Source organism: Colobus angolensis, unplaced genomic scaffold, assembly GCF_000951035.1.
Source record: "Colobus angolensis palliatus isolate OR3802 unplaced genomic scaffold, Cang.pa_1.0 Scaffold267, whole genome shotgun sequence".
Lineage (NCBI taxonomy): Eukaryota > Metazoa > Chordata > Mammalia > Primates > Cercopithecidae > Colobus > Colobus angolensis.
Window position 1 is genome coordinate 1446032 of NW_012115899.1, and position 10288 is coordinate 1456319.

The following is a 10288-nucleotide window of genomic DNA, read 5'->3' on the forward strand; positions in this document are numbered from 1 at the left end:
GGGAGGGAGAGCATTAGGACAAATACCTATTGCATGGAGGGCTTAAAACCTAGATGACTGGTTGATGGGTGCAGCAAACCACCATGGCACATGTATACCTATGTAACAAACCTGCACATTCTGCACATGTATCCCAGAACTTAAAGTATAATAATTTAAAAAAAAGTAAAATAGGCCGGGCGCGGTGGCTCAAGCCTGTAATCCCAGCACTTTGGGAGGCCGAGACGGGCGGATCATGAGGTCAGGAGATCGAGACCATCCTGGCTAACACGGTGAAACCCTGTCTCTACTAAAAAAAATACAAAAAACTAGCCGGGCGAGGTGGCGGGCGCCTGTAGTCCCAGCTACTCCGGAGGCTGAGGCAGGAGAATGGCATAAACCCGGGAGGCGGAGCTTGCAGTGAGCTGAGATCCGGCCACCGCACTCCAGCCCGGGTGACAGAGCAAGACTCCGCCTCAAAAAAAAAAAAGAAAGGAAAATAAAATTTTTAAAAAACCTATAACTCTGACCACTCCCTGGACATCTCTACTGTTGGTTCACAAAATCTCCCATGCACAGGTCCCAAACAGAGCTTTTCATCCTTCTCCATAACCCTGTCTCTTGTCCTGCAAGCCCTACTTTAGAACATGGTACCACCACCCAGGGCAGAGGCAGACAACTTGGGAATCTGGAAGTCAATCAAATGCTGCCCTTTCCCTTACAAGACTGTGAACTTCTGGAGGTCAGGCTTATATGTTTTGTAGCACTTGTCTGAGCACTCAGCACTGTGCCCAGCACATGGCAGCCACTCAAGAAATGTTGGTTGCTGAAATAAAGAACAAATGGGCTCACCGATTAAAGAATCAGAAGACATTAAAACCAGACAAGGATACAACAAAAAGGTCAATATTCCTGGTAAACACAGATGCAAAAATCCTCAACAAAATATTATCAAACAGAATTCATCAATGCATCGAAAAGATCATTCACCATGATCAGTTCACCATGGGATTCGTTCCAGGGAGGCAAGGATGGTTCAACATCCACAAATCAACAAAGGTGATACATCACATTAACCATACAGAACAAACACCACATGATCATTTCATTTTCAACAAAGGTGCTGAGAATATACATCGGGAAAGGACAGTCTCTTCAGTAAGTGGTGCTGGTAAAACTGGATAACCATACGCAAAAGAATAAAACCAGACCCTTTTCTCTCACCATACATAAAAATCAAATCAAAATGGATTAAATCTAAGGCATGAAACAAAGAAACTCCTAGAAGAAAACATTGGGGAAATGCTTTAGGACGTTGATCTGTCTGGGCAAAAACTTTTTAGATGAGACCTCAAAAGCACAGACAACAAAAGCAAAAATAGACAAATGGGATTACATCGAGTCAAAAAGCTTCTGCACAGCAAAGGAAACAATCAACCAAGTAAAGAGTCCATCTGCAGAATGGGAGGAAATATCTGCAAACTATCCATCCAAGGATTAATAACCTGACTATATGAGGAATTCAAAAAAATCAATGGCAAAAACACAAATAACATGCTTTTTAAAGGGCAAGAAACATGAATAGACATTTCTCAAAAGAAGACATGCAAATAGCGAGCAGGTATATCAAAAAAACATTCAACATCACTAATTATCAAGGAAATGCAAACTTTTTTTCACAGACAACCATTCTCAACTCTCTTGGGTATATACCGAGGAGCGGAATTGCTTGGTCACGTGATAACTCTATGTTTAACCTTCTAAGGAACTGCCAGACTGTTTTCCAAAGTAGTTGCACTATTTTACATTCCCACCAGCAATGAACAAGGGTTCCCATTTCTCCATATCCTGACATCTGTTATTATTTGTCTTTAATAATTTAGAGTCTGTGACATCTGCCCCCACCACAGGAACCACAAGAAGCTATCATCTCACCCCAGTTAAAATGGCTTTTATCAAAAAGACAGGCAACTGTGAATGCTGGTGAGGATGCAGAGAAAGGGAAATGCTCCCACAGTGTTGGTGGGAATGTGAATTAGCATAGCCACTATGGACAACAGTATGGAGGTTCCTCAAAACACTAAAACGAGAGCTACCATATGATCTAGCAATCCCACTGCAGGGTAAATATATCCAAAAGAAAGGAAATCAATATATGGAAGAGATGTCTGCACTCCCATGTTTACTGCAGCATTACTCACAATAGCCAAGGTACAAAATCAACCTCAGTGTCCACCAACAGTAAGTAGATAAAGAAAATATTTTGTATATACACAATGGATATTATTCACCCATGGAAAAGATGTAATCCTGTCATTTGCAGCAACATGGGTGGAACTGGAGGTCATTATGTTAAGTGAAAGCCAGACACGAAAAGATAAATACCATGGCCAGGCATGGTGGCTCACGCCTGTAATCCCAACACTTTGGGAGGCCAAGGCAGGTGGATCACTTGAGGTCAGCGTTGGAGACCAGCCTGGCCAACATTGTGAAACCCTGTCTCTACCAAAATTACAAAAATAGGCGGCATGGTTGCATGCACCTGTAGTTCCAGCTACTCAGGGAGGCTGAGACAGGAGAACTGCTTGAACCCAGGAGGCAGAGGTTGCAGTGAGCCAAGATGGTGCCACTGCACTCCAGCCTGGGCAACAGAGACTCTGTCTCAGGGGAAAAAAAAAAAGACAAATATCGCATGTTCTCCCTCATATGTAGGAGCTAAAAAAGTGAATCTCATGGAGAAAGTTGACAGGTGTCACCAGAGGTTCGGAAGGGGCAGGGGAGGGCAGGATGAAGACAGGTTGGTTAAGGGGTACAAAAATACAGTTAGATAGAAGAAATAAGATCTAGTGTGCAATAGTAGAATACAGTGAGTATAGCTGATAATAATGTATTACATAGTCCAAAATAGCTAGAAAATAATTTGAATGTTCCCAACTCAAAAGATAAATGTTTGAGATCATGGATATTTCGATTACCTTGATTTGATCATTATGCATTTTATCAAAATATCACACGTACCCCAAAAATATGTACAAGTACCGTGTGTTCATTTTTTTAAAAGAATCAGAAAGACAATTACCAAGAACAGGTTCAATGTAATGTAATATATGAGTTGCTTAAAAAGAAAAAAGCACAGAACGTTTTAGAAGCGCAAAGGAAGATGTAATTAACTCTGCCTGGCAGAATCAGGCAAGGCTCCCCTAAGACAGGCCATTTGAGTGAGTGTTGAAAAGGGAGGCAAAGAAATAAGAACCCAAGCAATGTTTCTAGCCTGGGTCAAAATGCTGCAAGAGTAACTTTGGAAAGTCCCATGCAAAGACTGGCCAAGTCAGCCTCTTCGGATAAAGCGTTGAGTGAGTGACAGGGGACACACAGGTGCCTGAAGGCAGGGCCATCTCCCAAAGCTGAGCAAAGCTCCTCCCTGCAAGGTAGGGCACAGAACAGCTGTAGCAGTGGAAGGGGTTGACAGACCCCGCAAGTCAGCCTGGGGTAGGGGTTTCCCAACAGTTACCATCGTGTCCGGCTGTCTCCCTGGCCTTCTGAGCCCGTGTGCAGGCGGGGGAAGAGTCCCGACCGTCGCTTGATGGGACTCCGTGACTGGTTCTTCGCCGTTGCCGCCACCACTGGAGGCTGCCGATGAAATCGCCAAAATGAATGCCCTCAGCCCAAACACCATTCTCCTATCCCCTCATCGCCCTCCCTGGTCTACAAATGGCTCCTGGTCTGGAAGAGACCCCAGAAAATAGCAAGGCAGTCAGGAAGGTTGAGATCTATGTAATTGGAGCTGAGACCTGGAGACTCAGGCCAGTCACAGCCTCTTCCCCTGTGTTAAGTCAAACCTCGTGGTCCCAGGTCATGATCCACCAAAGACCACAACTGTTGGAGGACACAGGGCCAGGCCCACCATATTGAGAAGGTTGGAATAATTCTGGTGGAGGAACACAGGGCTAGGCCCACCATATTGAGAAGGTCAGAACAATTCTGAGGGGACACAGACTGAGAAGCACAAAGCCAGGGAGGCCCTAGAGGGACCTGGTTCAATCTCTCATTTTACCAGCAAGGAAGCTGAAGATCAGAGAGTGAGATTTCATCAAGGTCATCCAGCAAATCACTGGCAGGGTGAGGACTCCTGACTCTCCTTCATTCCTCACAAACAAATGGAGCCACGCAGGCGATCCAATAACAAGACAGGCTGAGAGCTGCCGAGCCGGGGCCACAGGCACCAACAGGCGACGGGGGGCAGCCGAGACACCTTCTGCTTTGGACAGCTGCCCGGCCTCACAGCGGACAATGAGTGGTGGGAGTTTGAAGAGGGCAGACGGGAGCCCAGAACCAATCTTTACAGGCCACCAAGCCTCCAACTCAGGGCCCAGCTCCAGTCATGCACATGTTACGGAACCTCAGGAGAGTGGTTAGACCCGACCTGAGTCTCCTCATCCACAGGATGGAGATAAGGCCCTGCTCTGCTCACACCATGCAACTTCAGGGGGGAACAAGATCATAGCTAGGAAAATATTTAGTCAATTAAATTAATTATGCAAGGCCATTTATAATACTCATAATTAGTACCATGGTGAGTAGGTTCTGCTATTTTGAAGAAAAAGAAAGGAAAATCCTAGTCTATACAAATCCAAAGCCACTCTGCTTTAGTTCTTAGATTTTGAGACAGGGTCTCACTCTGACACCCAGGCTGGAGTGCAGTGGCCCAATGACGGCTCACTAGAGCCTCGATCTCCCCAGGCACAGGTGATGCTCTCACCTCAGCCTCCCAAGTAGCTAAGACTACAGGTGTGTGCCACCATACTCGGAAAATGTTTGCATTTTTTTGCAGAGATGGGGTCTCACTTTGTTCCCCAGGCCGGTCTCGAATTCCTGGACTCAAGGGACCCGCCCTCCTCAGCCTCCGAAAGTGCTGGGATTTCAGGTGTGAGCCACCGTGCCCAGCCCCCTTTGCTTTACGAAAGGCTCAACTATGTGATTCCCTCCCCTCCCCAGCCCCTGGTGCGAGTCATTCAGGCCCAAACTCACAGGCCGGCAGGACCCTTTCCCTGGGAACTGTACACATGGTGATGAAGAGCACAGACTTTGGATCCAGCAGATTTGCATTCAAATTCCAGTTGATTTTGTGTTTTGTTTTGTTGAGACAGAGTCTCGCTGTCGCCCAGGCTGGAGTACAGTGGTGCGATCTCAGCTCACTGCAATCTCCACCTCCCGGATTCAAGTGATTCTCCTGCCTCGGCCTCCCGAGTAGCTGGGATTACAGGCGCCCGCCACCACACCCTGCTAATTTTTGTATTTTTAATAAAGACGGGGTTTCACCATGTTGGCCAGGCTGGTCTTGAACTCCTGACCTTGTGATCCACCCGCCTCGGCCTCCCAACGTGCTGGGATGACAGGCGTGAGCCACCGCGCCCGGCCTCAAATCCCAGCTCTTAAGCTTAGCTGAGTGGCCTCTAGCAAGTTACTTAACCCCGGCAGGCCTCCTTTTCCTCAAACGGGAACAGAACACATCGGCACCCACCTTGGGCCGCTGCGATGGGAAGCAGGTGAGATTGTGTCTACAGGTAACTCAGCTCAGTGCCTGGTACACAGTAAGCTGGGGTGGCTACTGCTGCCATTAATCATAACAAAGCAAGGACACCCCTCTCACAGTCATGGGTCCCAAGCCCCTGGGCAGCGAAACACACCCCAGGATGATACTGCAGGGCTGGCCCTGAGAAGGACGTCTAGCTGTCAAGGAAACTCAAGAGAACAGGACAGGATGGCTTCTAGCGCCACCTGGGCCAACCCCAGGTGCTGTCTGGGATGGAGGCTCCAAAGGACTATTTTCAGGTCAGGGGTCAGGGTCATCCCCAAGCAGCCTCAGTTTCCCTCCATCACCCAGCTTGCCCTGATCAAGTCACCTGCCCAAGCCTGGGTGGGGGCACTCTTCCTCTATAGGTCTAGGGGTGCCTCCCTGGCACCCACTTCTGCCCCAGGGCCTGCCAGCACTCACCGAGAAGGTGGTCTTGGTGACCTCCATGCTGTTGTGGGAGATGCCCCCGCTGAGGCTGCCGGGGATGCCCCCACTATGCGACTTCTTCTGGCCGCCCACCATGGTCTCCATGGAGTGGCTGCGTACGCGGATGGCCCTCTATGGGGAGAGAACAAGGGCCCGAGAATCAGCACCTGGGCTCTCTGGATGACTCTGCCCTCTTTGTGGGGTCTGTAGACACAGCCCTCAGCAAATGTGTGTGCACGTGCGCACGCGCGCGCACACACACACACACACACACACACACGGTCACAGAGGCCCATACTCTATTTACTCCAGCTTACAGAGGATGCTTCCATATTCTGCCTCACACTCCGGGCATGGGTGGAGGCAAGGCACAGCCCTGGCTGGAGGGAATCTGAGGGGTCGCTGCCCCAGCTCCCCTGCAAAGTGGACAAAGGTTGTTATCTTCATCTTACAGGTAAGGAAAATGAGGCTTGGAGTTTACCAAACCTGTACAACACGGACCTATTCACTAACCTCTCTAAGCTACAGCTTCCTCATCTGTAAAATGGGAATTCTATGTTTCACAACCAGCATCGTGGTGGGGATTCAGCACACGCAGGTGCCTGACCACAAGTTGACTCTTTTCCAGAAAACTTGAGCCTCCATCTGTAATATACACTGGATTATATTCCAAAGTGTGCTCTGTGCAACTTGGAATATGCTGGCCGTTGGTGGAAGCGTGTGAGGGTCTCACTCATCTGTGCACAAGCCATGCATGGAGCCGCCCCTCCCACTTGCAGGGGCTTCAGGCCCATCTTTGTTACGGCCCACGGTCCCACGCAGCCGCTGACAGACAGGGGGCTTCAGGCCCACCTTCATTACGGCCTACGGTCTGATGCAGTTGCTGAAAGAGGAGATGTACCCTCAGCCTGGCAGAAGGGCAGTGTCTCGGGGGGCACAGAGCTGCTCAGGCCACCCAGGAACAAGGGGCACACTGGCAAATAGTAAAGAACCCGGAAAAGGACCACCGAGGCTTTGTCAAAGTACATGTGAGCGTGAGAACAGCTAAAAATCAAGATCACTGAGCCACGGGAGGGATGGACCCGGGAAGGCACAACCACCCTCACAGTGGTGTGGTGAAGCAGAGCTCAGTTCGACCTCAGGGAGGATTTCCTGACAAAGGAAGTCCCAGAGGATTCTGGCTGCCCCCTGGATGATGCTCTCTCTGGCTCTAAAGGCCTTCAAAGTTCTAGGAAGACGAGGTTCTCTCCAGTAACCCTTTGATCATCCAGTCAGTCACTGGATCTGGCCAGGCAGGAATGCAATGCAACTCAGCAGTCAAAAGCACGGAGGCTTCAGGGTTTCACTGCCAGGATTTGTATCCGGGCTTCTGGGCTCTCTACTCCAGCACCCACTAGCTGAGTATCCCCGGGTAGGTGACCCAGCTTCTCTGAGATTTATCAGTGAAACAGATACTGATGTCTACACCACAGAGCAGTTGTGAGAATACACACAGGGCTCTGAGGAGAGGGCCCAGCACGTCGTAACGATCCAATAAGTGTGGCTACTCTTACGGTTAATAACGAGCACCTGTTGCAGGCTTCTGATGTGCCCAGCACTGTGCCAGGAACTGGGAGACCCGCAGCAGGAAAGTCGAGACGCGTAGGACACGGTCCCTGCCTCTGAGGAAGGCCCAAGACATATTCCTCACATTGGGCAATGCTGAAAGACCCAGAGCCTGTCAGGTGCTCCTTCCGGATTAATCAGTTGTCTAGGCTTCCGCAAGGGCAAAGACTCCTGGACATGAATATTATCTGTTGCTTACATATAAGTACCAACCCCTCTGCCTCCTGAGCTCCCCACTGGCAGAGACGGGTTCTAGCCAAACGTGTCCTTCTCCTCCATGGGACGTAGGACTGAGTCATGATCTGCCTAAGGCAGTCGGTCAGCCTATTTAGTGGCAGAGGAGGATTATCCACTGGGGTCGTTGGGGAAAGGTTTTCTCAATGATTCCCAGAAGATATTTAACATGTCAGCTGCTAAAACCATGCCAGAGATCTTACGGCCACAAGGGGCCACGCCTGAAGGACAAAGCTGACAAGCTAGGGAGGGCAGAAGGGAAAGACGAAAGGAATCTTGACGCTGACTGAGCCACGAGTCACTCGGGCTTCCTTGGACACGAGCTCATGGATTTTCCTTATCATGGTGTGAGCTAGTCGAGGGAGGCTGTTCTCAGAACTCCAGCTTCAGAAAGCTGACGTGGAGGGATTAAGGCACGGGCCCTGCTCCCTTCCCCTCTGGATTCACACCTATACAAATGTGTGGGCTCACACACCCCACAGATGGTCTCACGTGGACAAACAACCTCCCTTCCCCTTTTGAGCCATCTTTTTTTTTTTTGAGACGGAGTCTAGCTTTGTCACCCAGGCTGGAGCACAGTGGCGCGATCTCGGCTCACTGCAACCTCCGCCTCCCAGGTTCAAGTGATTCTCCTGCCTCAGCCTCCCGACTAGCTGGAATTACAGGTGCCCGCCACTATGCCTGGCTAAGTTTTGTATTTTTAGTAGAGACGGGGTTTCACTGTGTTGGCCAGGCTGGTCTCAAACTCCTGACCTCATGATCCACTTGCCTCAGCCTCCCAAAGTGCTGGGATTACAAGCATGAGCCACTGCGCCCGGCCTTGAGGCATCTTAAGAAGAGCTGGGTCTACAGCAAAGTGGTCCCAAGAAAACAGCAGAACGGCTGCTCCTAACCCAAACCACAGGTCTCCCTGGGCTCTCTCGAGGTCAGGATTTCTCCAAGCTTGGGAAGAGCAAAGAACCCCATCCTGCCTGCTTTTCTATCCTGACAAGGGACGCAGACTCAGGAGGGCCATTTGTAAGCCGGACAGCCCCCCAGAGGAGCTACTGACACTGAAGTGTGCAGCCCACCAGCTTCATATCCCTGATTTGATAGGGCCTCTCTTATCTGAGTCAAAGATGTCCCTGGAGGGACATCATCTCTCACTCCCTCTCTACACCACTGAACAGGGCCACCTAGCAATGGTTTTCCTGCTGCATGATTAAAACAGTCAGCACGTTCTATTCACCCCATCAGGCAAGCATTGTAATCCATGTGCTCTTTGAACAACTGAGGGCAGGACAGGTGTGGTGGCACACTGAGGTGTCCCTGGAGGAGCGGCGAGCTTCCTTTTTTAAGATAGATAGATTGGATGGATGGATGGATGGATGGATGGATGGATGGATGGATGGATGGATGGATAGAGATAGATAGATAGATAGATAGATAGATAGATAGATAGATAGATAGATAGATAGATAGATAGATACAGACAGGTTCTTCCTGTGTTGCCCAGGCTGGTCTCAAACTCCTGGGCTCCAGTAATCCTCCTGCCTTGGCCTCCCAAAGTGCTGGAATTGATTACAGGTGTGAGCCACCATGCCCGGCCACAGCCAGGTTCCTTGAGTTAGTTAGCGCTCCATAAATCTCAGCATCTCGGCCAGGGGCAGTGGCTCACACCTGTAATCCCAGCACTTTGGGAGGCTGAGGCAGGTGGATCACCTGAAGTCAGGAGTTCAAGACCAGCCTGGCCAACATGGTGAAACCCCATCTCTACCAAAAAATACAAAAATTAGCCAGTCGTGGTGGTGGGCGCCAGTAATACCAGCTACTCGGGAGGCTGAGGCAGAAGGATCATTTGAACCTGGGAGGCAGAGGTTGCAGTGAGCCGAGATCGCGCCACTGCGCTCCAGCCTGGGTGACAGAACGAGACTCTGTCTCAAAAATAAATAAATAAATAAATCATCATCTTTACATTCTCTCAGTGCCCTTGTGTGTTGCCAACACCATCATCAATAACGACATTTCAAACTAATCGTTTACATTCTGACATACAGTCAAGCACCACACAATGACGCTGTAGTCAACAGACCGCATAGACGACATTGGTCCTATTAAGATTCTAATACTGTACTTCTACTGTACCTTTTCTGTATTTAGATGTTTAGATACACAAATGCCTTTGCGCTACAACTGCCTACGATATTCAGTACAGGAACCTGCTGCGCAGCTTTGTGGCCTGGCAGCCATAGGCTCTATAGCCAACATGTGTTGGAGGCAAGACCACCCAGGTCTGTGCTGGCAGCCACAGCCTCTACTGCCGACGTGATTCGGAGGCTAGACCACCCAGGTCTGTACTGGCAGCCACAGGTTCTATAGCCGACGTGTGTCAGCACTAGACCACCCAGGTCTGTACTGGCAGCCAAGGCTCTACAGCCGACGTGTGTCGTAGGCTAGACCAGGTCTGTGCTGGCAGCCACAGGTTCTATA

General features: G+C 49.7%; 1 protein-coding gene across 1 annotated transcript in view; it reads right to left on the bottom strand.

Annotated features, from left to right (window-relative positions):
• The window catches only part of RAP1GAP2 (RAP1 GTPase activating protein 2), a 158398-nt gene that overhangs the window by 14191 nt on the left and 133919 nt on the right, over positions 1-10288 (bottom strand). Inside the window, exons 17-18 of the mRNA XM_011947515.1 lie at positions 5975-6112; positions 3491-3609 (exon numbers count right to left, since the gene is read on the bottom strand). Of these exons, the coding sequence (XP_011802905.1) occupies positions 3491-3609; positions 5975-6112 (257 nt within the window). The remainder of the gene's footprint in view (positions 1-3490; positions 3610-5974; positions 6113-10288) is intronic.